Source organism: Neomonachus schauinslandi, chromosome 10, assembly GCF_002201575.2.
Source record: "Neomonachus schauinslandi chromosome 10, ASM220157v2, whole genome shotgun sequence".
Classification (NCBI taxonomy): Eukaryota; Metazoa; Chordata; class Mammalia; order Carnivora; family Phocidae; genus Neomonachus; species Neomonachus schauinslandi.
The window spans coordinates 120,807,443-120,835,064 of record NC_058412.1 but is presented as its reverse complement, the minus strand read 5'-3'; the positions used below and the strand labels follow the sequence as shown (position 1 = coordinate 120,835,064).

General features: G+C 48.2%; 1 protein-coding gene across 1 annotated transcript in view; it reads left to right on the top strand.

The window, feature by feature from the left end:
* The window catches only part of PTPRT (protein tyrosine phosphatase receptor type T), an 831,114-nt gene that overhangs the window by 514,511 nt on the left and 288,981 nt on the right, over nt 1–27,622 (top strand). The window contains exons 10-11 of the mRNA XM_044919044.1: nt 12,795–12,996; nt 14,379–14,481. Coding sequence (XP_044774979.1) covers nt 12,795–12,996; nt 14,379–14,481 — 305 coding nt within the window. The remainder of the gene's footprint in view (nt 1–12,794; nt 12,997–14,378; nt 14,482–27,622) is intronic.

The following is a 27,622-nucleotide window of genomic DNA, read 5'->3' as shown; positions in this document are numbered from 1 at the left end:
ATATATATATATATATATATATATATATATATATATATATATATATAATTTTTTTTTTCACAAAACCTTCCCCTGCTAATAGGGGCTCATAAAACATTTTACATATGTGCTCTGCTGGATTGAATTAATGTTCAGATCTCCAATATGCCCACCCTTTTATTCCTTTCTTAATGCCTAATTTGAGGGGGGGGGGATAAAATCAATTTTATTTTAATTTCATGAGGAAAATGCTGAATGAGAAAAATGCAGTAGAGTGAAGCTTGAGCCTTCAGCCCCCTGCTGCCCCAGAATATGTTATTATGTGATCAGTGAAGTTCTCCTCAGAAAGCCCTCTGGAATCTACCCCCTGCCTCAGCCTTCTGAGGAGGAGGCAGGAAGCTCGAGGTCGGAAGGAGAGACCCTCTGGGGTGCTCAGGAAGTGCAGTCTGGGGGCCAGCCCCCCATCATCCCCATTCTCCAAATTCACTTTTACCCAGTCCTCCTGAACCTTGGCTTCTGTATCCCCCCCCCCAACTCTCTAACCTGGAGCTCTCCCTGTATCCCCAAATTCCAGGCACATCCTCTAATGCCAGCTAATCCTTCAGCAGACAGGTTTCCACAGCAGTTTCTGGTGTCCCAGAACCTGGAAACAAGACTGGCCCCTCTTCATTAGGATACCGGAGCCCTGAGATTAAGCAGGTAGAATCTAGATTTCCACCGCCTGGGTGGCAAGCCTGCTCTGCCTCTCACTAGCTTTGAGAAGCCTGGAAACTACTTATTCTCCTTAAGCCTCAGTTTCCTTGTCTGTAAAGTGGGGATAATAATGGCATAGTCTCCTACATGCGTGATGATTAAATGAGTAATGTGTGGAAAGTGCTTGGCATGGCTCCTGGAAAACGTTGAGTGGCAATAAATATTAACTCATCTCGTTGTTATTATTAGAGTAATAAGTTTCTACAAGGAGGTGGGAAGCAGAGGGTTGAGCCTTTGGCTTCTGACCTGTGGTTCCATGATTCCAGATTAGCCCATCAATGTGACTTAGGCATTTTGGGCAAAAATACCACACAAGGGATATGCCTTTCTCAGAGCGTCTTACCAGGAGGCTCCTGATGTCCATATTTCTCATTACTGTAGTTGCTAACTTTGATCATTTGGTTAGGAAGGTAGTTATGCACTTATTGAACATCTACTGCGTTTCCTTTTCAGGATACAAAAGTGAATAAAATGTTACCCATGCTCCCAAGAAACTGTCAAGTCTCATGGACAAATGGTGTCCTAGTTACTATTGCCATATAAGAAACCATGCCAGAATTTAGTGGCGGAGAGCAACAACTTCTCTATGCTCACAGATTCTGGGCTCAGGAATTCGAAAGGGCGTGGCAGAGGTGGCTCGTCTCAGCCCCACGATGTCTAGGGATTCAACCAAATAGACTCAGATGACTAGGAGTGACCGGACAGAGAAGCGGGACCATCTGGAGGCTTGCTCACTTACCAGACTGGTGCCCACACAGCTATGGCTCCCAGCCTGGATTCAGCGGGGCCTCTCGCCTCTCTGTGGGTCCCATGCTTCCTCACAGCATGGCAGCGTCTGGCACAGCAGCCTGTGTGTTGTAGACTCGGGTGTCCCCCTGTGGACAGGTCAGAAGCTGCATTGCCCTTGTGAGCCAGTCCCAGAAGTCACACCACATCATGTCCTCCATGTTCTATTTGTCAGAGCAATCACAAGTCCTTCTAGACTCACGGAGGGGGACAAAACTCCGCCTCTTGAGGGGATGAGTGTCAAAGGATTGTGGCCATTTGTAAAAAACACGAAAAAATAGAAAAGCACGGAAGGGTCTTTCTGCTTATACAGGTTTGGAAACAGCCCCAAGAGCACAAGAGCTTCACCAACTTGGGCCTCATTAATTATTAAATACACAATTTAATTTAGTGTCAGCTATGGACCAGGTGTGGGTCCAGCTGTCAGGGATGCTTGCCAAGTCCCTCCACGGGGTGGCAGGCCCAGATGGACCCACGACAAAGCTTTGTGGTCTGACCACTGCAGGTGGCCACCACCGCATTCCCCCCCTCTGGTACGTGGTCACACGTGGACACGTGCAGAGGGTCAAGGATGAGGTGCAGCGCAGGGTGGAAAATGCTGGACTTTGGCATCAGAATGACTTCAGTGTAAACCGGGCTGTACCACATTCTGAGTTTGTTACATTTTCATCCTTAATCCTCATTTAGTAAACCTCATTGACTCCTGCTCTGCGCCAAGCTGGGTGATGGCAATTACAGCAGTAAACAAATAGAATCCAGGCCTTGCCCTCAGTGAAGGATTTCCCCAGGCTGTCTCTGCCAGAAAGCCCATGGGCAGCGCTGCAAGGTTCTGGGGAGCAGGGTCAAGGGATTATTCGACTGCTCTCACATCTCCATGCCCAAAGCCAACTGGAGAGGAATTGGTCACGCAATTTAGCAACCGAACCAGGTTAAACTCAGCAGAACAGAAATCAGCTGAGTGTGAAGTTGGAAGGCAAGCAGCTTACATCTAGAAACCCAGGAAATATTGCAATGCAGACTAAAAGCAATTGGGAATATCACTAGACAGACTCATTAAGCAAGAAGGTTTCTGTGAAAATAACAAAATCATAGCACCCAGGGCACCCCAGCATGAGATTAAAAGCTGAAAGGAGGTTCAAGCTTCATATTATTAAGCTACATTATGACAGTTTAGGAAGGAAGAATTTAGAGCCATCCGAGTTGGTGGTGGCTCTGTTATGGGAATCTGACTGCCTGCGTCTTTGAAATTCAGAGCAGTTTGACAGAGTGAAACTATCAGAATATCCCTCCCATGTGGGGAAGCCAGAGGAAGGGAGAGGAGGACACTGAGAGAAGCCCAGGGGTAGGGATTGGAAGGGCTGCGGTGCTTTGGGGGCAGGGAGGGGGACAAGTATTGACAGGAACGCACTCACCTGAAGTTTGGCCAGGAGCTGAAGGCCAAGGTGGTGATTCAGGGAAGGGAGGGAGGTGCACAAGGTAAGTACTCAATAAATGTTAGTTCTTGTTATTACCACCTACACGCCAACTTTGCAGCTTGGGTTGCTGGGTGGTAAATATTAATGACCCTGGGCCAACTGGATTCTGAGCTTGCTTCCTCCTCGTGTTTGATCCCGAAGCCGCCAGGAAACCAGCCAAAGTTAGTGAACAGGATATTGATTGGAAATCAGTAAAAGCCATGTTGGGCAAACAAGCCAGCTTCCCCTCTGTAACACCTCTTTGATCTGTGGCAACTGAGGGAGCACACACGAGACTATGACAAGCTCCCTTCGGGGCAGCGGCTGGCCTGACGAGCCCAGCCACTGCAGGTCTTGGTCCCTGTGCTGGCAGCTCTGCGGAAGGAATGCAGCCCAGGCAAGATGCTTGCAGGGCAAACCAAACCCACAGTCTGGGCCTCTGACCCTGGGAGCCAGAGAAGCCTGGCAGGCCCTGGCAAATGCTAGCAGAGTGCTTTGGCAGGTGACATTACAAAATACATCCTAGGCACTTAGCTCCATAAGTGGTTGTTCTCGGTTTCAGTGTAGGTTCTCCAAAGACTGAGATCCATGGGCTTCCTTTCCCTACTCTTTCCATTCCTGAATGTCAGCAGCATCAGGAGGTCCAGGCTAGCGGACTCTCACAGCTCTTCCCATCAGTGTCCAGCCTTCGAAGTCTCATCTGCCTTCAGGCCTGGCGCCAAGTGTTGGGAATACTATTCTTCACCAGCCAGGACTCAACAGCTCTTGAATTTACTCCCTTCCCCATCCCCTCAGCTTCCAGTCTAAACCAGGCCTTCTGTGTCACCTGTCATCTGGATGAGAGCCAGACCCTCCCAAAGGGCCCTGTTCCTCCAGTCAGTTCAATCCTTCTTCCCCTTGCCAGGAAATGTTCCTGTTCAGATTCAGCATGCGTGAGAATCACCTGGAGAACCTGTGAAAACAGATTCCTGGGCTCCAACCCAGACATTTTCATCAGTAGGTCTGGGATAGGCCCATGAATCTGCATCTCTAACAAGCTCCCAGGTGATGCTGATGCTATCTTGGCTCTGGACCACAATTTCAGTAGCACTGCTCTTAAATTAGGGTATGACCCTGTCTCTCTCTTGATGGCCTACCCACCCCTTCAGTGGCTTTCTATTACCATCAAGATAAAATCTAAACACTCGGGTATTCTACGACCAACCTCAAAGCGGGGCTGTCACGTTCTGTTGTATAGTTTGTGCACTGCACAATGACACACCACTAAGAGGATGAAATCCACGAAGAACTGAACTGTATTTGTCAGGCGGACTATGACTGGGCATGGAGAAGGGTCTATCTTTTTCTTGTCACAGGGGCACCCTCAGCTCACTGATGTACCAGGGGCTGGGATGGAGGGACCTGCATCTGCCTGGAGAAGTGCCTTTTTCTAGTTTCCACAAAAGCACTACATAGGCCAGCAGTCATCCTACCCAGGAACATCTCTGCAGCTTCTACTTCCTCCCTTCTTCCCTGTCTCCCAGCCATCTCTCACTCCTTCGCCTTGTTAACACCTTCACTCTCTCTGGGAAAGACGTCCTGGCCCCAGAAACCTTCTCTAATATATATTCTCCTGAGAACCAGCCTCCCTTCCTTCAGAGCAGTAAACCTTCTGTGCCTTTACCACTCATTCCTGTGGGCGTGCCTATCTCCCCAACCAGACTGTATGTTTCTGAAGGCTCCCTGGTGCTTAGCACAGGGCCAAGGCAAGAGCTCAGTGAATACTTGTCATAGATTCTGTTCTGCAGCCACAAAGACCTCCCAGGTACCAAAACCGGCACGCCACTTTTTGTTGTTGTTTTGTGGACATTTTATTTTGAAGTAATTCTAAATTTACAGAGAAGTTGCAAAAACAGTGCAGAGAGTTCTATACCCTTCACGCAACTTCCCGAATATTAACGTCTGACATAGCCACCGTGTATTTATCCAAACTGAGAATTCACGTCAGTGCCTTACTGTTGACTAGACCTCCGACTTTTTTCTCAGATTACCTGAGTTTTTTCCACAGGTGTCCTTTTCTCCCCTCTAGGTTCCCATGTAGCATTTATATGTCATGTCTCCTCTTCCTCCTCCCCTCTGTGACAGTGTCTCAGTCTCTCTTTGTCTTTAAGACCTTGATGTTTTTTAAGAGTGCTGACCAGCATTGAGTCTGGGTTGGTCTGATCTGTATTTTTTTAAAGATTTTATTATTTTTTTTATTTGAGAGAGAGAGGAACAGTAAGAGAGAATATGAGTGGGGCAGGGAGGAGCAGAGGGAGAGGGAGAAGCAGGCTCCCCACTGAGCAGGGAGCCCAATGCAGGGCTTGATTCCAGGACCCTGGGATCATGACCTGAGCCGAAGGCAGACGCTTAATTGACTGAGTCACCCAAGTGCCCTGATGTTTGTTTATATGTTTGTTTGTTTTAATTGGTGGGCTGAGATTCTAGGGAAAAAGACCACAGAGGGCATATACCCTTCTCATCACATCGTAAGAGGTGCTCTTGAGCTCAGTATGACTGATCATTGGCAGTGTTGACCTTGATCACTTGGTTAAGGGGGTGTCAGCCAGGTCTCTCCACTTTAAGCTACTATAATCCCCCTTTCGTACTAGGTCTATGTAAAGTGAGTCATTAGGTCCAGCCCACACTCAAGGAGAGAGGGATCAGGACCCCCTCTGGGGGGGGAGGGGTGCCAAAGAATCTGTGTTCCGCTGGTGAAACCACAACAGTAGCTAGTAACCCTGGGGGGAGACAAGGCTGTGCAGACATGTCATTCCCTCTCACTGGGGTCCACCGAACTCCGCATTCACCCACAGTCCTGCCTGCAGCCTTCACCATTGCACTGTGGTGCTCCCTGGTGAGTCCCCTTCCTTCCAGCATGCCTTTTGAGGACACTTGTCCTTGGCACGGCCCCCGGTTTGCAATTCTTCTGCTTAATCCCCTTCATGTAGAGGGTCCAGCTCTACCACTCTCAGCCCTGTCTGCCCCATAGCCTCTCCTAGAGAAATTTAAAACTGTACTGATGCCCAGGTCTTTGTGTACAGAGCATTTGACTCCGTTAGTTCGGGTAAGGTGCAGGCATTAATACTTTATAAAAGGTCTTCAAGGGCGTTCTGTGCTCTGGAGTCTGGGCCGAGGACCGTGGGCCCAGCCCCACCCTCTGGCAGCTTCGCCGGGAGGCTGTCCTCACTCTCTCGGGCAGAACCGGTCACTCCCACAATCTGTGTTCCTCAAGGACTTGGTTCCTGGCAGTATCCATCAGCGCCTGTGTTTGTCCCCAGAGTCAAAAAACTGGGTTAGAAACACCAGGAGCAGGAGGATACGTGTCAGTCATACTCATTTTCCTGCTGCAGTTACAGCCCTCCGCTCTCTAGGAGAAACGAGGGCCCCGTGGCCAAGAAGTCACTGGCATGTGCACTTCAGCCATCCCTGCATCCGCACTGTTCAGAAGGAACGTGCTCACATTTGATTTTTTAATTTTCAGGAACCCAAAAAGACAACACTAACACGTCTGACGAGAAGAGTTGACCTTGAATAGGTCTCTTCTTGGCTGTTTACCTTGGAGCTCACCAAGATGGCAAAGACCATGCCTATAAACCCTTTTACAATGGATCCAAAAAAGGGAGAAAATATTTCAACCGTTTGTTTTGAGTTTAAAGAAAAATAAAATTAATTTAACCTTTTTTTTTTTTTTTAAATGAACTGACCATGTTGGTAACCTTGTTAGGACTCTATGAGGGTGAAACCTCTGGAGTATAGGTCGGAAGCCATGTGGAGAAAGTCAGGAATAGATGGGATGCCTAATTGTAGGGTGCTGACTTATCCCTCCCCCAAGGGGTTTAGGACAAAGACAGCAGGGGTGTAGTGAGAGGGGGGAGGGTGCTAAGCTATGGAAGATGCTTCTGGAGCATCACACTATAAGCAGGCAGGTCTTGACACACTTTATGCAGCTGATGCTGTTATGGGTTTCCTCCACTTGGGGTCATCTAGTTGTGAGTGAGCTCTTTGAACAGCGCTCTGGTCCTTCCAGGACATCTCCGTGTATTCTAAGTGACTTCTCCAAGTTCTTGCCGCATCATGGCGCCCACATTCAGGCACCAGCTGAGATGAGACCATGGGGAAGTAGAGGCAGCGGAGAACACTTCATGAACTATGGGTTCCCATCTGTCCGTCAGCACACTGCCCCCTGGCACACAAAGCTTCCCTCATGCCTGCTTTGACTTGTCACCTCTCTTGGCCTCAGTATCCTCAGCTAAGGAATGGCAATGATCATAAAGAACCCAAACCATTTTTTGGAGGATTAAAGGAGATGGTTTTTGTGTGAGGTCCCCTCACAGTGCCTGGCACATACTGAGTGCCCCCAAATTGCGTTTTTGTCATAATTGCAACTTCCGGACCCCTGCTTCTGCATCCTGGCCACTTCCCTCACCCCTATTTTATCTCATATCTTCCCTCACCCTCCCCCCCTCCATGCAGTATCTCATTCTCAGGACCAGAATCTCATCAGCTGCTCTGTCTGAATTTACCCCGTACCCAGCCCAGTGCCTGGACCACAGCACGGCTCAATCTGAGCGTCTTTAAGAAACAAACAGGTCTTTCCTGGTGGGGCTCTTTGAGGGAAATCATTTCCTTCTGTTCTTCCTGCCTCTCTTGCCGCATCCTCTGCAGCCTGGGCTAGAAAGGCTGCTTGTTCTTCACAAGGTGACCCATGGTCCCTCGCAGCCAGAGCCTTGATGCAAAGGCAGAAGCTGCTCATGGACCCCCCTGGAGCCTCACTCCTGATCAAAGAGGCTGCCTTCCAGGAGTGAAGAAGTGGGGGTTACTCTGCAAAATCAAACAGAAACCAAAATTAAAATGATTATTTAACCCTGGAAGAACCCTACGCTCAGAGAAGTGAAGCAAATTGCTCAAACTGCATAGCTAGTTTGATCATTCATTTATACTGCATGGGGAAGCATGTATCTTATCTGGATAAGATCCTTGCCCTTGTGGAGCTTAAAGTCTACTACAGGGGTCAGCAAACTTTTTCTATAAAGCAGCAGAGAGTAAATGTTTTACACTGTATGAGCCATAGTCTCTCTGCCATGACTTAATTCCCCCCTTGAAGTGTGGAAGCAGCCATAGTGATCCGTAACTGAAAGGCATGGCTGTGCTCCGGTAAACCTTTATGTACCAACACAGATGATGAGACACATTTGGCTTCCAGGCTTTACTTTTTCAACCCTTGGGCTAGTGGAAAAGAGACTCATGAATGAAACAATTGCATGGCTCACTGTAAAGTTAGTGGTTCAAAGGGAAGAGATGTTCTTCTGGGAACATAAAATAGGAGGACTGGAGAGTCGGAGAAGGTACTCATGAAAAGTGTCATTTGCAGGGGGAGGGTGCCTTTTATGTATTTATTTTTGTAAATTTCAGTATAGTTAACATACAGTGTTACATGTTTCAGGTGTATGATACAGTGATTCAACATTTCTGTATGTCACTCAGTGCTCATCAGGATAAGTGTCCTCTTAATCCCCTTCACCTGTTTCACCCATCCCCCCACCCACCTCCCCTCTGGTGACCATCCATTTGTTGAAGTGTCATTTTAAGTGAGATCTAAAGATGAGGAGTCATTAATTAGGTGAAAGGAAGGCATGGGAAGGGGTAAGTGTTCTCAGCTGACAGAATAGTTGGTGCAAAGGCCCTGTGGCCAAAGGAACCATAGCTCTTTTCAGACACTGGAATAGAGCCTTGGAACACAAGAGGGATGGCGCAGGAGTGATGAAAACCACAGGGTAAGAGTGTGCTCTTAATCCCAAGAGCAATGGGAAACCACTGCTTTTTTGACTCTAAGGGGTGATATGACTAGATTCTCCTTATGAAGTGCTCACTCTGGCTTCTGGCTGAGAATCTCCCTGACAGCGATTAAAACAGACCCGGGTTGACAGGCAGCTCAGCACCCTTTCCCCCACTAACTCTTTATTTTATGTTTGCTATTCTAACAAATCTTGCTCTTCTTCCAGTTCCAAAGTTCACATTGCATTATGCATTTTATGACCACACAGCTCCATCCCATTCCATTTTTCTCACCTCCTGGCTTTCCCTCCCCAGGCCAATCCCCAACTAACTTCGTAAAACTTGCAAGTTAAATTTTTCAAAGACTGTTTCTGACAAAGCAGTGGGAATTAGATTTGGTGAAGCCCTTCATAAAAAATTGAAGACACGCTATATTAACATACATTGATTTATTCATAGTGTTTCATTACAAGTAAGTGAGGATCCTGTAATACCAGGAAAGGTTAGGAGAGCAGGGGAGCACGGTATATTATATTGACAGCTCAGTGGAAATTGAGTCGCTTTTGGATTGAATTTGGAGCGCAGGGAAGGAATTGGCTAGTAAATAAGGCATGAGTTTTACCTCCCAGTGTCTGTATATCAGTGTGCTTGCCACCAGCCCAGGCAAGGGGACAGGGGCAGAATTTCAAAATGCATGAGCACCTGGTGGACTGGGGTCAGCTGCCACCCAGCAGAGCTCTCTGGATGTCTCTGTTCTTGTGCCACCGGGAAACTGGAATCCAGCTGCACATGGGGGGCTCAGCTCCCCCATTTGCTCACCACCCACCAGTCACACTGGGTTCTCCTCACTCGTCCCAACCCTGTTCCTCCCCCAGGCCTTCACCCAGGCAGTTCCCTTTGCTGTGAACCTAGAATGCTCTCACCTCTGCTCTGACTCTGTCATCATCAGATGTCACCCCACCTCTCCCCTGAGAAACCTCCAGGAGCACACTGTCTTAATTTGGTGACCCTGAGACATAGACTCGAATATAAGTAGATTACTGAGAAGCGGGAGTGGGGAAGGGAAAGGAAGCCAGTGATGGATGTGTTCCCCAGCTGGCTACCTTTGGAGGCAGTCAGAGTGGAATCCCTCCAAGAAGTCCCCTGGGATGCTGTGGGGGTGTCACGTGGGAGGAGCCCAGCGAATGTGTACATCAGCTACCGTGAGTCTGGTCACTGGGGGTGCTCGTTATCCAGAGCTTCCTGCGAGTGCCCCCTGCCTCGGAACAGCACTCACACACAGAGAGGCAGATGTTTGCAGTGCTTCCCTCCGAGAAGCTTGGAGGAGGCAGAGGTGACCAGAGGGAAAGCTGGGGACAGGTTCGCCAAGGACCTGCGGCCCGGGTGCCCCTGGCCGGTGGCTCTGCTTGCAAAGTGCCCAAATCCTTCAGCTCTGCGTGTTTCTCCTCCAGGGTTTGCTCTGCCCCAAGTAGTCTGGCCTCGCTCCTCGGCAGGTGACATCGATTCCTACACACCTACTGCAGGACAGAGGACAGAGAACTTACCTCTGTCTCCAAAACGTCTGGTGCCCTTGCCAGAAACAGCCAACTGCTTATTTCGGATGTAAAGTTGGTGTGTTCCTGTTGCGGTCTGGGTTTGGTCTCCCCGTTGAGTCTGAGACGTTCTCTACAGAAGACAGAGTGACGTTCGGTGTCTGTGTTGTTGCCTTGCCTCGCTCTGGAACGGAAGACCCCAGGGCACAGGGTCAAACCTGCACTCACCTGGGCTGTTCCCAGCAGAACACAGCGCAGGTCCCAGAATACAGGCCTGCGCGGGAAACATTCGTGAAGGAGCGAATAAGTGGATGAGTAAATGGATCGAATGAATGCATTCTTTAGGTAATGATGTGTTGTCTCCAAGCCAGGCAGCTCCTTATAGAATAAGGAGTACAGCGTTCAGATCCCCCAGACTTGGGTTTGTCGTGTGTTGGTGGTAGAACACTGCATAACCACGAGAATGCGTGATCTCTAGTGACACGGGACAGCCTGCATGACTCTCACCAACATGATGTGGAGTGAAAGAAGCCAGACATGCAAGAGTACACCCTGTATGGTTCCATTTATATAAAGTACAAGACCGGGCAAAACTAGTCTGTGCTGTTAGAAGTCAGGATAGAGGTTATCCTTGCTGGGTTGTGGTGGGGGGAGGCAGGAGATGGGAAGGGGGCACAAAGGCTACGTCTTGGTTCTGGTGATGTTCTGTCTCTTGACTGGGTGCTGGGTTATTGGCCTGTGTCCTGTTAGTAAGAATTCATTGAACTGTATAGTGTTCTGTATGTATGTTATACTCTAATAAAACATTTTTAATAGAACAGACTAGATGAAACAAACACACAATCCTGTGTTTGTCACTTTAACAACTGTGTGATTTAGGAATGTGGCACTCAAAATGTGATCTGTGGGGGCTGGTGCTGGAATGCCACCTGTTTGGTTACTTTCACAGCAGGGTAAGTGCAGAAATTGGGAGTGAACGCTTAGAAACTCTCATAGTACCTTGACATTGCTGCAACACCCAAGTGTGTGATGAGTGGACGGGTCTCATCACACGGAGTGCAGACCAGTTTGGCTGTGACCAGACTCACGTGATGAGTCCCAGGTGGTCTGCAGATCATGATGGGTCAGCAGTGGATTGAGAAACACAAAACTGGGCCTTTACTGTAGAGAGTTTGGAAAGTGCTGATTTCATGCAAGTTACTTCCAGTTGAGCCTCAGTGTCTCCACCATTAAAAATGAGAATAAGTATCCTGATGCCCCAAGGTTTGGGGAAGAGGAACAAGATAATGCATGAAAAAGCACCAGAGAAAACAAATAATACATTATATGTTAAAATAAAAAAAGAAGAAGAAGAAGATAGCAGGAGGGGAAGAATGAAGAGGGGGAAATCGGAGCGGGGGATGAACCATGAGAGACGATGGACTCTGAAAAACAAACTAAGGGTTCTAAAGGGGAGGGGGTGGTAGGATGTGTTGGCCTGGTGATGGGTATTAAGGAGGGCACGTTCTGCATGGAGCACGAGGTGTTATACGCAAATAATGAATCATGGAACACTGCATCAAAAACTAATGATGGAATGTATGGTGATTAACATAACATAATAATAAAAACAAATTAAAAATAAATAAAGTGAAGAGCAGTAAAAAAAAAAAAAGAAAAAGAAAAAGCACCAGAGATCGCCATGTGGACACCAAGGGACACGGGAACTGCCTTTTAAATTAGCCTTCCAAACCATTCTTTTTTTTTTTTAAAGATTTTATTTATTTATTTGACAGAGAGAGACACAGCGAGAGAGGGAACACAAGCAGGGGGAGTGGGAGAGGGAGAAGCAGGCCTCCCGCCGAGCAGGGAGCCCGATGCGGGGCTCGATCCCAGGACCCTGGGATCATGACCTGAGCCGAAAGCAGACGCTTAATGACTGAGCCACCCAGGCGCCCCCTTCCAAACCATTCTTATCGGATGCCGTGCATAAACACCGCTCTTGGTGCTGTCCAATATGGCAGCCTCTGGCCACACATGGCTCCTGAGCTTTTGAAATGTAGCTAGTCCAGATGGAGATGTGCCTTGAGGACAAAGTACATACGAGATTTCTAAGACCTAATATGAATAACAGAATATAAGATACCGTGTTAGATTTTTAGGCTGATTACAGGTTGAAATGATAATTCTTTGCAAATATCGGGTTCAACAAAATATATTATTAAAATTAATTTTACTTTCTTTTTTACTTTCTTCTGTTTTCATGTGACCACTAGAAGGTTGAAAAGCAGGTGTGTGGCTCACATTCTGTTTCTGTTGGGCAGCAAGGCTCCCGTGCATCAACAGTGGAGTATTCGAGGCTGGGATAATCTGGAAAGTGGACGGTCACAGCAGAGCTTGCTGTTCAAGCCTTCATGCCTCCTTTTCTTTGCCTCTCCTGATGTTTCCCTGGATGAGCTCTGTCCAGCTTCCTGAGTGAGGTATTTACTTATTTGTTTGCTGGCTTGTCGTACAGATCAACTACAAGGCTGTTGGCTCACTGGACCCGAGTGCTGACCTCTCCAGCCAGCGGGGGAAAGTCTTCAAGCTCCGGAATGAAACCCACCACCTCTTTGTGGGTCTGTACCCGGGGACCACCTACTCCTTCACCATCAAGGCCAGCACAGCAAAAGGCTTCGGACCCCCTGTCACCACTAGGATTGCCACCAAAATTTCAGGTATCTCTCTTAATAGAAAGGGAAAAGGGAAGAAGCGTATTCTGGGTTTTTTTTTTCCCCATTCCTAATTTTCTGGGAGCAAAAAAGGGCAGAGCCAGCTGTCACCTGGTGGTATTGGAGCAATTAGGATGATGCAGTCCCTAACGTGTTAGCATGGTAGTCTTGTGAAGAAACCGAATCCACGAACTTCCTAAAGTGTAAAAAACATACTAATTAGACTAGACCAGCGGGAATGCTAAGTGATTCAGCAAATAATTTACCACACAACTGCATTAAATAGTACATTTTTTTCTCATACAAATTGGTTTGTAAAAATGTGCTTTCAGCAATATTCCTTTTGGCAGTACAGAGCACAGCACAAGTTCTCATGAAATGTCTGAGAATGAATGAATGAATGAATGAATGAATGAATGAATGAATGAATGAATGACTAGTCCAAAGCCATAGAAGTCTGAGATTTCACCCGCCGTCCCTGGGAGGGCCCCCTCCACCATCGGGCAACATCAATACAGAATTATCTCGGATCCCATTTTACAATTTTCATTTTTTGAGAGTCCCTGTGCAATTCTGGCCTGCATACATACATAGTTTGTATAGATACCCACAGTGGTTTTTGCAGCTTAATGTTTTCACTTATCTTTATACCATAAGCGTTTTCCATGTTGGTACATTGCTTTCATGATAATGTTCTGTCAAGTGGATGGACGTTATTTAATTAAACATTCCCCTGTGGTTGGATATATTTGGTGCTTCCATGTTTTTATAACATAATGCTTCATAAACTTGTTACAGAATAAAGTTTAATTCCTTGGTTTGGATTATAACTTTAGGATTAAATTCCAGAAATTGAAATACTGAATTAAAAGGGATGTGGGTTTTAATAGCTCTTAATATAAATGGCTAGATTACCTTCCCAAGGGATTAGATTTTCATACTCCTATCAGTTGGGGCTGAGAGAAGGGAGGGTCTCATGAAAAAAAAGAGAGAGAAAAGATAAGAGGAACTAGTTCATCACTGCTGTGATTTGCATTTCAAATGTGTTGAACAAGATCGGCTCTGCCTTCATGTCTTTGTTAAGTACTTAGACTTCCTGCATTTATCTGTTTATTTGGTGTGGAACTTTTTGATTCCTGAGGGTTGCTGGCCACCTCATGGCCATTCTTCCCCAGGCTCCTGCGCACCTGGGAGGGACCCGAGGGCAGGTGGGAAAGAGAGCATGCTCTGCTGAAAGCCTGGGACACCATGTGCCTCTCACCGAACCCTTTCCCACATGTCCCCCTACTGGTCATCCTGGGTATCTTTAGGGATGGCCCCAACGGGGAGGTGGTGAGCTGGGTTTGGGACCTGTGCTGAGTGCCCTCCTCTCTCTGCTCTCTGCCCAGCTCCGTCGATGCCTGAATATGACACAGACACCCCACTGAATGAAACAGACACGACCATCACGGTGATGCTGAAGCCCGCTCAGTCACGGGGAGCCCCTGTCAGGTGAGAAAGGTTCTTCCCTTGGACTTTGCCAGCAACTAACTTTGCCCCAGGGCTGCAGCTTTCAGATTGGCTCAGTTCAGGGGCACCTGGGGGGCTCAGTCAGTTAAGCATCTGACTTCTGATCTCAGCTCAGGTCTTGATCTGAGTCATGAGTTCAAGCCCTGTGTTGGGCTCCAGGCTGAGTATGGAACCTACTTAAAAAAAAAAAAAAATTGGCTCAGCTCAGTTCAACAAGCATGCGTTGAGCATCTTACATGCCAGGAATGGATGGGGCACAGGGGATCAAAACGATTTGTTTATTCATTCCTTCAGCAAACATTTATTGGGCACTCACTCAGGGCCAGGCCCTGTTTAACTACTTGGGAGACAGCAGTGAACTAGCCGTGAAGAAGTCATTTTCTAAAGAAAGTCACACTTGAGTTGGGAAGCAAAAAACATGAGAACATAATTACAATAGAGTGCATGCTTATGGAGATATACATAGGTCATTATGAGAGTTCAGGGAAGACATTCCCAGCTGACATTCTCAAGTGACACAGAGCTGTATCTTAAATGTTATATAAGATTTTGCCAAAGTAGTAAGAGGGTTCAGCATGAGCAAGGCATGAAGGAGAGAAACAGCCTGATATCATGGGAGCAACCAGGAGTAGTTAATCCAAGGCTCAGGATCTTCCTTTAGCATCAAGGGCAAGGCAGGAGCGGTTGGGTGAGAAGGGGCGCCATGTTTGAGAAGTTCCAGCTTCTCTGAGGGCCCTTGGGGAGCCACTGGATAGCCCCCTGCAATGTGACTTTTATGATACTGGAGGCTGGGAGACCAGCCAGGATAGAGGCTATTGAGATGGTCTAGTTCTCTGTTTCCCGACCTGGATCCAGCTCTACCCAGAAAGTGTAAGTGGCAGAGGAAACAGAATCAACAGCCAACAGCTTAGAAGTTGCCACATATTCTAAAGATTTTGAACAGTGTTTGACTCTGAGTCAGGCCTTGCAACAGGTGTGTGTAGTACTCGTGGAGCTCCTGGCCATAGAACTTTTGTCTTATATTTTCCACATGGGTTGTTCCAGAACTGTCCTACCTGTGATGAACCAGAGCAGATGGTGGCTCTTCCGTCAGATGAATCATTACCTGACTTAACTGCTTTTGTCCCTGTTACTCTCAGGCAACGTGGTCCTTTGCTTCTCTCTGTGCACGGATTTCACTCTCTCTGTACATTCTATAAGTGATTGTCCTCATTTTCACGGGAAGGTACCGAGGCTTGGAAATGCCCAGGAACACACAGGAGTCGGTAGGAGAGCTGAACTCGAAGGCAGGTCCCCCAGGTGCCAAATCATGTGTTCCCCTTGGGCCACCAATGCCTCTCTCCCTTTCCCAGCTCTCAGCCTCTCATACAGCAGGACTGGTCACTACTTCAAAATCTAAGAGAGCCTCTTAGGTGGTACGAGTATGGTCTGGGAAAAAGGAACAGCTTGCCCAACATTGCACAGCAAGTTAGCAGCTGACCCAGGTGCACAGGCCAGATCTGACCGAAAGCCTATGACCTTTATGTTGGAGACCCGTGTCCCCTTGCATTACTGCAAGCCTGCAGATCAGCAAGGGGACCTCATCAGCTGGCATCCAACCGTGCGCCTCCCGGCAGGTGCAGGTTCTCTCTAGCTTGCTGCCGACTGCTGGTTGCTGTGTGGGGTGATGGAGAGGATGTGACTTTGGTGACTGCTGACCTGGATTCAGATCCTGCTCCATCCCTGCTGTGTGACTTTGAGCAAGATACTTAATCTCCCTGACTCTCAGTTTTCCTTATCAGGAAGGCATGGATGGTAGCTGTTTCATAGAGGCTGAATAAAATATGGAAGTGCCCAAAGCAAGGCAGACCTTAGAGAGTTAGTTCCTTCCTTAGCTTTGCTTCTTCTCTGTGGCACTTAGGGGGTTCTATTCAGAACAGGTTTTTTGAAAATCTACCCTCACTATAGGGTCACAGTGTTGCCCACTTCCTCATGGTCACAGAGCCAGTAAGTGATGAGATGAGGCTTACAACCTGTTCAAATTTCCAGAGCTTTTCGAGACCCTAATTCCATGGTGGGAAAGAAAGGGCTTTGTTTTTTTACCTAGGAGCCCCTAACTTTATTCCAGCACAAAGTTGCACAAAAACCTCTTTTCAGAAAAAAAAAAAAAAGTGTTATACTGAGAAATAAGCAATCTTGGTCTTGCCCAGTGGCAGATCAAGTTACTTTCTCTACAGAGGATCCAGGGTCCCATCCTCAAAATGAATCAGATTATATATCTGTGAGCCTCTGAAAACTCAACAAGCCTAGCTGAACACAGATGGGAGTAATTATCATCGTGTCTTATTGGGTGACTGTTAGGTTCCAAGAATTTAACTTTGACTAACCTATTCGTATTATTATGTCCCTGTTAAATGAGGAAACTAAAAGCTCATGGTCACAGAGCCAGTAAGTGATGTGATGGGACTTAACACCCAGGCCTGCCCAACTCCAGAGACCAGCAAAAGGGTCCTCTGAGCAGCCCAAACCAATGTTCCTGGGGAAGCTTTTCCAGTCCCCCCCCCAAAAGGGGCCCCTTAAACTTCCCCTCTGAGCCTGCATGCTCTTAGTTTGCACTAAGCTCATTGCATCCTAAGACTGCGGTGATTAGGAGGTGGGAATGGAAATGCCCCAGTAGCAGTGAGAAATGACAGTGAGCAGGGAGCAAAAAAACAGGGCAAGTCTACAAAACAATGACAGATGACTCAGCAAACGGGGAGGTGTACCTGCTGTGGCCCCTGCAGCCACTCACAGCCATGGATGTTCGTTAGCTGCTCTGATTCAACTAAAAATGTAGCGTTAGGTTCTGCGTCTTCAAGTGAAAAGAGCCTGCTAGTTCCCACGTAATGAGTAAGCCCTCACTACGTGCCTGTCGCCATACATAAACTTTCTGTATCCTCACAACATTGCCATAATCGTCTCCCCATTTTGCAGATACAGAAACGGAGATCAATAGAAGCCAAGTAAGTTGACCCAGGCCACGAGACAAGCCACGGTAGAGGCAGAATTTAAACTCAGTTCAGCTGACCCTAAGCCAGCGCTCATTTCACACTACCTCCCAAGGAGAAAGTTGCGCATGCCATATTTTCGTGACATTTCCATTGGAAAAAAAAATTAAATGTCACCGCTCAAAGGGGCAATGCTTGGTGTCTGGAAATGTCTGGATGCTTTTCTTCTCAAGGCTCTGGATCACTGAGGGTGGGTGTACGCTCAGTTTGGGGAATTATTTTCAGACTGTTGCTTGGGCATTTGCCAGGAAGGGAAGGAGACTAGCCAGTGCCGGCCTGCGTGACTTCCAGGCCAACAGCAACAACAGCAGTGGCCATGTCATGGAAGATTTCAGTTACCTTAACCCTCTTTCATCTTGCACTCTAGACACTGGGATGCCCATCTGGGAGGCAGGTGACCATTAGGTCATTCAGCATATATATATTGAGCCCTTGCTGTGTCCCAGGAACTGAGCTAAGCAATGGGGATAGAGCAAGACACAAGGTCGATACACACCTGTCCTCTTGAGGCTTAGCATCCAGCAAGTGTGCATGCAAACAGGGAGAGAGGCAGGGCATGGAGCAGGTAAGCAGACCCAGTACTGAAACTGGCAGAACAAGGTACTATGAAGCCTGTGGAGACAGTGTATTGATGGAGAGAACTGGACTGGCCAGAGGGATAGGCACAACCCTGGCAAGCAGGCCAGTGAGGAGTCCCACAGGTCAGGGAAGCATGGGCATCAAGAAGACAGTGAAGGCTCTCTAACCGTAGGACATGGTGAGCCACTGGATGGATTGGGTCATGGGTGCCTGGAATCGTATTTTCTGGTTGATAGCTCCTTTAATTCCATTGTATCATGTGATCTTCACTTACCCAATGAGTCAGCTGGTGGGGAGTACCATCTGCATATCAAAGGAGGAAGCTGAGGTCTAAGATGCTAAGTGGTTGGCCCAGGGTCATGGAGCTCGTTTCCATGGAGCCAGTGCATGGACCTCGCTTCCTGCTTCTGAGTTCATTGCTCCCTCAGGACATTCTGTATTCTCTGCCCAGGATGTCAAGTGAGGTCTCGGTAACCTTTTGGTAGGGCTGTTGAGTGAGCTCTCATTGACTTGGGAATTTGGGGCAGGCAAGGTGAATTCACAGGGGGCCTCCAGCCCAGGACGGTGCAGGTCCAGCCTGTAACTTGTGAACCCCAGCACGTCCCTGAGTCAAGCAGCCGGTTCTCCAGCAGCCTCCCTCCTGAGCCTCGGCTGCAGGCCCCCTCCCCCCACCATGCAGGGAGGCAAGGAGGAGAAGAGCGGATTGTCTTGTGGGGCTCCTGCACCCCCATCCCTCCATCCAAACCACCTCGGAAGCTTGGCCTATTTTTCTAATACTCCACAATGGAGATTTATTGCTTTTGCATTGCTTTCCCCAGGCCTTCAAAGATTTATTGGTTTTTAAGTGACAGAATCCCAGAATTGCTTAAAAGATCAATCAAATAGTGACTAGAATCTAATATTCAGCTCCAACTCGAACCCACCAAACCTTCTTCCCCCACACCTCACCTGTCACGCTGATGTATCTGTGGTAACCTTCATAAGAAAGTAACTTGGCCGTGAATTGATCACCCATAATGCAGTCCCTGAAGCAGAGCCCGAGTCTGTAGCAGACCTTCTCCCCCAGGTCCCCAGCTGGCTTCCTTGGGGCTGTCCTTCTGTCCCCCTGCTCTCCTTCCCCTCCTGTCAGTCACAGGGACCTGCCCACCACTGCACCCCAGAATCAGCAGTGGGATTAGCTCTTTCTTGTACCTCTCTGCCACACTGCATCCACTCCCTTGACCTGCCGTGGTGGCCTTGCTGGTTTGCCTGCCATCAGTTGTTCTTCCTTCAGTCCATCCCCCACTGAGCTGCTGGATGCTCCCTTAAATTCTTAAGTGGGTCACTGGCTTTCCACTGTATGAGGTTCGAGCTTCTTAGCACGGAATTCAAGGCCCATCAGAATCTGGCTATGACCTCCGCTTCTGGTTTTATTCCCCTTCACTCTGCCCCCTTTACCAGTGTTTACTCAGCAGGACCCAGTTCCTCATTCTTTCTTTAATTGTGTTATGTACCTACCAGTAGGTTTTCTTTGGTTCTGTGTCTTGCCCGCCCCTCACTAGACGATGAGCTCCAGCAAACCTGAGGCTTGACACTGTTGGATGCCCTTTCCCTGGGACAGTGGCCGGCACTTAGTAGGTCCTCGGAAACACAATTAAGTGAGTGATTCAGCACGTCTGTTTTGCACACCTGGTAGATGTCAGGTCCTGGGACTGGAGATGCAGTTCACAGGCGCTGCCTTCAGCTGTCTCCGAATCCGTAAGAGCACCGCCTGGTAGAACTTCCTGCAGGGATGGAAATGTCCTGTGTCTGTGCCGTCCGGTCATCACCTCCAAACAGGCATAACCTCCAACTCAGCCACCTACTGAGCACTTGAAATATGACCAGTGTGACTGAGGAACTGGAGTTTTAACTTTTTAAGTTACTTTAAAGAGTCTTTCAAGGTCATTCATAGCTCATGGCTGCCATTTTGGACGATGTAGTTCTGTCAGGAAGACAATCAGAGAAAGAAAAAAATGCTTGGTCAGAGGTTTCTATGAGAGTGTTCTGTGCAGAGGCATCCATCCTGAGCCTGACGAGCTCAGGTGCAAAGAGGGCTTCCTGGAGGCAGTGTTGCCAGCTGAGGGGAGTTTGCTCCATGAAGGAGGGGGAAGCAGCACACGCAGGAGACGAGGCAGAGAAAGTACACGTGTGGTGGCAAGAACAGCAGCGCGCTCGGGCGGAGAGGAGGAGGGAGGCAAAGGAGCAGGCCGGAGCCAGGTAAAGAATCTTCATTCTGGGTTTGGACTTTGTCCTGACAGGTGTAGGGAACACTTCGTTCTCCTCTCAGCAGTCGAGCCCTCGCCTAGCCGTTCTCTGTGCTGAGCTCGTCTTCTCTACCCAGCCAGTGTCCGGGTCCGACCCTGCAGCAGGCTGCATCGGCTCCCCTCTGGGCTCCCACTCGGCACTGGCCGCGCTCCCCGGTCAGGGACTTGGAGTGTCGGTCTCTACCAGCCCCTGACCTCTTAGGTTCCTCCTACCGTAGCTCACTTCCCAGCTGTATCCATCAGAACAGCAGAGGCTTCTGGAATCAGATCCAGCCTTACACAGTTGACTCACTGAGTGGCCTCGAGCCAGTTACTTCATTTCTCTGACCTTAAAGCTGCTTGCTGGGAAAATGGGAGTACCCACGTCACAGATTGTTTTAAAAGTCCAGTAAGGTGAATTGTGTAAGGCGCGCCCGGTCGTTGTTCAGCTTGCTCCTTGGGGTGGCCCAGCTGTTGGCAGAGAGTGGCTCCCTGCCCTAGGAGCCGCGGGGAAGGTGCTTCTCTGAGGCCTGCTGCACACGGATGCCTGTTTGCTGTTTGCTGCTCGGACACCAAGAAGATCTGCCTGTAGGGTGCTGGCAAGGGTGTGACACATCGGGGAATGTGCAGTGATCTCCAGGAGTGTCACAAAATCCTCAAACCAGTATTCCTCCCAAACACATCCTCAGATTTCGGCACATTTCAGAAACACGGAATCAAGCAGATGGGGCTGGGGCATCTCCACTGCCGAAAGGCCAGCAAATCAAGGGCTAAGAGCAGCGCCCTCGACTTGGAGGAGAGGCCCCCATATGTTGTGAAATCAAAGGAAAGCAGACCCAAAGCATCCTCGGGAAGGGGCTTGGGGCCCCACATGAGCTTTCTTTAGCGAACCTTACAAATACCAGGGACCAGACTGGGGACCTGAAATCAAAACCAAGCAGGAGAGGTGAGACCAGATCACAGGAGAGGAGTCAGGTTTTTCCATTCACAATTCATTAAGTCAGTAAATACCTGATTGGAATTTGAGCAAACAGCCATGTGCCAGACATTGGGCTGAGCATCGGAGACCCAGACATGAGCAGGCAGGCCCACGTGCAGACATCCTAATGGCAGAGAGAGCTCTGGGCAAATGGTACCAGACACTGACTGACGACACGGACCCGTTCGCAGTTGCAGCCCATTCTCATTGGCTCGGGGCCTCCTCTCCACCCCACCTCTGATTTCAGCTGAGGCTGAGCTGGGTGGATTCCATGCAGAGGGAGAGGACCCTTCCTCCAGCGCCAGCACCCCTCCCTCTTTTCTTCTTGGCTTCAGTGCTCCCTCCAAAGCCCCACAGACCTTGGTGCGTGTGAGCAGGCAGATACAGCTCAGAAACACATGGGATTGAATGCCACCCAGGGGCGGGAGTCCAGGCATGCCCGGCCTCCTATCCTCCGGATGGGCCATTCTGAGATGCATGCCACGCGGGTCCTCACATACTTACATTAGGACTGAGCCCGGCTTGCCCGCAAGGGGAGCCAGCTCGACAACACACACCTTGCTGGTTTTTCTTCCTTCTGTGTCTCACTGTTTGACCTAAGAGGGGATCACACCAGGCTGGAGAGTCAGGAGATGAGGTTGGAAAAACTAAAAGGAGGCCAGGAGGACAGCGGTGGGCAGAAAATGCAAGGGCAAGTGGCCCCTGATGAGGGTGGATGGGAAAGGGCCAGAAGATGTTGCTCTCCAGATGAGAAGGGACGGCCATCCAAGGCTGAGCGGTTGTGGCTATGGAGGGAGGGCCTTGAGCGGGGAGAATGGGCAGCAGCTTTGGTGATGACTTCTCTACAGGGTGGGCAGGTGGGTGGGAAGGAAAAGACATTGTCCTGGGTGACTCCCAGGTTCTGGCTAATAAGTGGGGTGGAGGATGGTGCCATTCTCTGAGTCAAGGAACACTGAGGGCAGAAAGAGTCTGCGAGGACACATCACCCAGGAGACACCAGTGGTGATGAATGTGGCCTGGGTACCTAATGGGGCATAAGGAACCAGCTGGGCAGGAATAGGGCTGGGATTTGATGTGTGGTCCAGGCGAGTGCTGGGGGACCTCTGAGGGACCTCCTCCAGAGCTAGGACTTGTGACCTGCTTTTATGGGATGCTTCAGGCCTAGTACATGGTGGGGCAGCTCTGGCTTGGAGGGCCAGGAGCATGACAGTCTGAGTACATGGAGACAGGAATCTGGCTAGTGGCCTCTAATATCCACTGCAAGTTCTCTTTACTCCCTGATGAGAAACCCCTGAGCCCTTTGCATTTGACAGGTGCAGGTCGTTAAGACTATGACTTTGAAATGCACAGTCACGAGCTGCAGTACAAATTGGAGATCCAGTCAACTCCTAAAGAAAGAAGACACTTCACTGGAAAGAAGAGAAAAAATTGCCAGATTTCTTCCAGGATTCCTTTAATAACCGTGGAGCCCAGATGGGGACCACATAAAACAACCACAGAAGGCTTCTGCTGGTCCCTTGGAGCTGCAGTGAGCAAAATTGGCATCGTTACCATCTGATTCTCAGATATGAGCACATGATGGTGTCCAATTAGGAAGGGGAAATGAACATTTTCGAGGATTTATTAGCATGGGGCAGCCTGAGGGGTTCCTGAGTCCCCATCCACATTGGGAGAGGTGGAAAACAGCAATTATACTTGGATACTCTTTCTCGAGATACCATTTATTTCACTTAGTTCCCCAGCTCTCTGGGCCTCCTTTGCTGGGGCCTGAAGACAGGGAGCGCTACGTGTCCCACTTTGGTGGAGGGATGGGCAAGAGGCGCTCCCACATAGACTGCAAGAAGATTTAGCTCTGAAAGTAATACCGTTTGTCGCCAAGTCTATCCGCATGCCGGGATTTCATCACACCAGACTGGGGAAGAGGAGCCAGATACAAAAAGAGACAACCAGAAATAAGACATAGTGGGATAAATACTACTGCAGAGCTGTTCCCGATGGGGCTGTCCCATACTCTAAATATGGCGACTAAGGACACACATAACTATGATTAAAGGGACATGTCACCACCATCGAAACTAGAGAGACAGGGTCAATCCGGTGAGTGTGGCACAAAGGCACAGTTGGAAAGACCATGCAGGGAAACAAAAGGGAGGAAGGGTGGGCCCCAGATAACATAGGCGGGTTAACATTCACTTCAGCTCACCCTAATTGTATTGCGGCTTTCCCTTTTTTGGCCCCCGGACAACCCAACTTACCAAGAATTGGTTCCGGTGTTGATGGATTCTGGATTTTATTCCTTAGGCTCAAATCAAGGAGGAAAAACAGGTGTTTCAGAAAGAATATTTTAAATGGAGCAGGAGGAACAGTTGCTAGAACATGAAGAACGAAAGAGTGTTCTATTTTGGACCGTCTGCCATCTGGAGAGATGGAAACAGACTGTCACTGGCATGAGGGAGAAGAGCGTGTGGTTGTCATGTTCACCTCCTACCATAGGGACTATTTAAATTCCAGAAGGCTGGAGGGCTAGAGAGGCATGAGAACAGCGGGTTTTAGATTGGAGAACCATTAACATTCAAGTGGTATTTGAAGCATGGGAGGAGCAGATGACCTTATCCAGGGAGAGTATCTACAAGAAGAGATGAAGAACAAGAGAGCTCTGTGAAGCTCTGTCAAGGAACCATGCAGGAGATGGAGAAGGGCTGGCCAAAGAGGTAGAAGAAACACCAGGGCAGAGTTAAAACATGAAAGCTAAAGGAAGAATGTTTTTTTAAATAGGAGATGGTTGAAGTTTTGTAGTTCAGTTTTCTCTAAGAGCTCCCAGCAGCTCTTACCATAGAGAAGAAGAAAGACACCTACCTTGATCCAGGGCCATGGGAAAAGGAAGATGATGATGTCAACAGAAGTGCTTAAAAATGGGCCATATGGTCCAGGCTTGATTTTAAAAGCCCGTGGAGGTAGATGTGCAGATAACAGATTTTGAGGGCCAGGTGACCCCAGTGCTGTTGAGGAAACTGTGCAGGAGGTACAAGGCTGAGAGAGGCTAGACAGATGGGAAGTGGCATTCAGAGAGTAAAATGATCAAAGAAGGTTTTAGTAATGGAGCCCAGCAACGGGAGAATATGGCTCTAGGTGTCACCATGTTGGCAGTGGTAGTGGATGGATGGTAATGGATTCAAGGTGAAGGTCACTGAAGCCAAGTATTTCAAGGACCAAAGAGGCCAAACTAAGGATGGGCAAGCTGTCTGAGTAGATGTAATTCTTATAACTCGAATCCTCCCAACCCTGGGGATGTGCTGAAACCCTTTGCAGGAGCAACAGTGATTCTGCAAGGTGTCTTCTCCTGGGTCTCACTTTGCTCCAACTTTTTTTCGGCTGACTTCTGTTTCTCACAGTGTTCTGGGCCTTGTGACAGTTTGCATCACTGCTTTGTCTCAGAGCTTGCACAGCTGATAACGGATGGTTCTCAGTTTCTCTGTCTGCAACCGCCCAAAGGTCAGACTTTCAAGTCAGCCTCCATCAAGTGCATTTCTATAGCCTGATCTATTGATGTTCTTCTGAGCTAGTGCATAGATCTGTGCCATGTTAGAATCCAAGGAGGTTTGCTCTCATCCAAAAAGCATTCTGCACAAGGCTCGCTCCAGCTGTCTGCAGCTGCTCAGAGAGTTGCCTCCTCTCAGTAGCAGAGAGAGAGGTGATCTTGAAAGTCCTGGCTTTCTGGTAGGACAAGAGCAACCTAAAGGTTAGAGTCTCAGCCACGAGGCAGAAGAAATTTGTACTTACCCCCTTTCACAATGCACTCCATCCTTTTCTTGCCTGGCTACAACTGCTTATGGTTTGCTCTTTCACTGGTGCATCTCCACTTGAGTGTAGGCTCGCTAAGCACTTTGTAAAGATTATAAATATATAAAGTAAGTATTCATAGGACAGGGGTAGCAGCTCCAGTAACACAAGAAGGATTCAAGGGCAAGACTTTAGACCTATACTGTCTAATACTGAAGCCACAGCTACATAGGGCTATTTAAATTTAAATTAATTAGAATGAAATGAAATTAAAACTTCCATTCATTAATTACACCATCCACATTTCAAGCACAATAGCCACATGTGGCTAGTGGCTACCATATTGAACAGCATTCCCATCATCACAGAAAATTCTGTTTCACTGCATTGCTCTAGACCCTCAGAGGGCTGCTCAAAAGAGGTCAGGGCCCACGTCCCATTTCAAAGGGACTATTAATGGGGGCTTAGACTCAGGCCTAAAATGTAAGTCTCAAAAGCTCAAGTGGGACCTATGACTGGGCTGACTTGCTGCTCAGACCCTGACCTCCTGAGGGAGGTTTCCCAAGCCCCACTGCATCCCGCTCACTGGCGTAGCATCTGGGAAATGATTTAACCCCAGGGTTATCAAACCCCAGTGGCTATTAGACTCACCTAAGGAGCTAGGAAATACGTAGGTTTTTCCCATCCCCAGGACTAATAGGACCGGACCTGAGAATCTCTATTTGCACAAGCTCCCAGAGGATGATCATGCTGGTCTCAAACCACATCTTCAGCACCACTGGGTTAGTTTACAGGTGAGCATCTGTGTAGAGAAAGGAGCCGGTACAGGGAACCAAGCGTTCTCTTCTCTGGTGCTGATACTTGCTTGTTCTCAAGACGTGGGGAAGTAGTTGTTTCACATTTTACTCTGGAGTTGCCCCTGTTGGCTTTACAGCTTTTGGAACTTGTGTCTCTTTTGGCATACATTTCAGCATGAAGATAATCAATTTTAGCTCATAAGAGCCGAACTAGGATCTCTGCCAGCTTACTTCACTAAGTAAGGTCCATATGGGGGCCAGAAACACACCCCTGTTTTCCTACGATGATGACAGTGACTGGCGTGTGAAATCATTCATGTTGTGTTGTTACATGCTGATAGCACATCTGAATATATCACTTCGATGCAGATATGGGGCTTAGGTAGAAGATGGATGTTTGGTGAGATGGAGCATCAGGATCTGAACAAATTTGTATTCTTTTGTGGAAGGCTAGAACAGCCTGGGAGAAACAAATCCATTTCTAACTTCCACTTTATAAAAAGTTCCATATTTTCTTAGATCAGACAAAATATATGGAGTGCCAAAATGCTGCAGCTCTATGGGCGCCTCACTCAGCTGGGTTGGAATCTGTATGCATTGTCCCCCCGGGCCAGTTTTGATTATGTTCTTTTTCCTTTTACTGCAGTCAGCAAATCTGAATTTGCTATTGTGGGGAGAGCAGGAAGAGGAGGGAAAAAAAAATTAAGGTTTTTAACCTTCAGAAAGTTCAGAGGTTCAGTCTGAATAAGCACAAAAACTTTCAGTGTGCCTCTGAATTCCTTGAATTTGCAAAACTGCTCAGAATCCCAAGAGAACTACCTTGCACACGGAATCCGGGCCCTGCTTTAGAGCTAAAAGGCAGAGCAGAAATTATGAGAGAGGAGCAGAATTAGAGAGATGGGGAGAGGAATCAATGTACAAAAAGGAGTTTGGTCCCACTCCAGGCTAAGTTTTAGCCTATTGTTCAGTTTCTTCAATTCCAAGCCATCTGCTTCCCACAGCTCTCAGATAACGTCTCCCCTGCCAGGACACCCTGTTCCTGCTTAATTGAAATTAGTTTCCAAGAATAGTTGTCCAGAGCAGTTTCCAATGGCGGGAATGTTTTGAAAGTCACAATAGGAGTTGAAGCTTCAGGATGCAGATGTCTACACATGAGCCAGATGTTCAAAGGCATCACATGGTCTACGACTGCCTTCATTGGCCTCTGCAACTTAGAAATGGCTCCTTTGAAACTGGCATCATCTCTCCATTAGGGACCTGTAATACCGCAAGTGTGAAGGGAAACAATCCCTTCTATTCAGGTTTAGAGCAATGTGTTTCCCAGGCTTAATTATACCACAGGTATATAAATTACAGAAACATGTTAATGCTCCCATGATTAAAATTATAGAGTGCCTAATTGAAAAAGCATAAACTGAATTGAAGAATTCCTAATTATAGTTTGCTTTGAGGTGTTAATTTCCTCCATAACGAATGCATAATTTCTTGGAACCTAAAGAGGTGGCCTCTTGCATCAGCATGTAGGATGCAGGCAGATGGGAGCGGGTTGTCATCTTTCAGTGCAGGAAGTTGACAAGGGAGGTTTGGTTTGGTGGGAGAACCTTGGAAGGGAACTTGGGAAGGAGGCGTAATTGGTAAAAATGCCAAATCAAAGTTCTGCCTGGTGGGCATCAGGACAAAGGACAGATGAGGAACCCT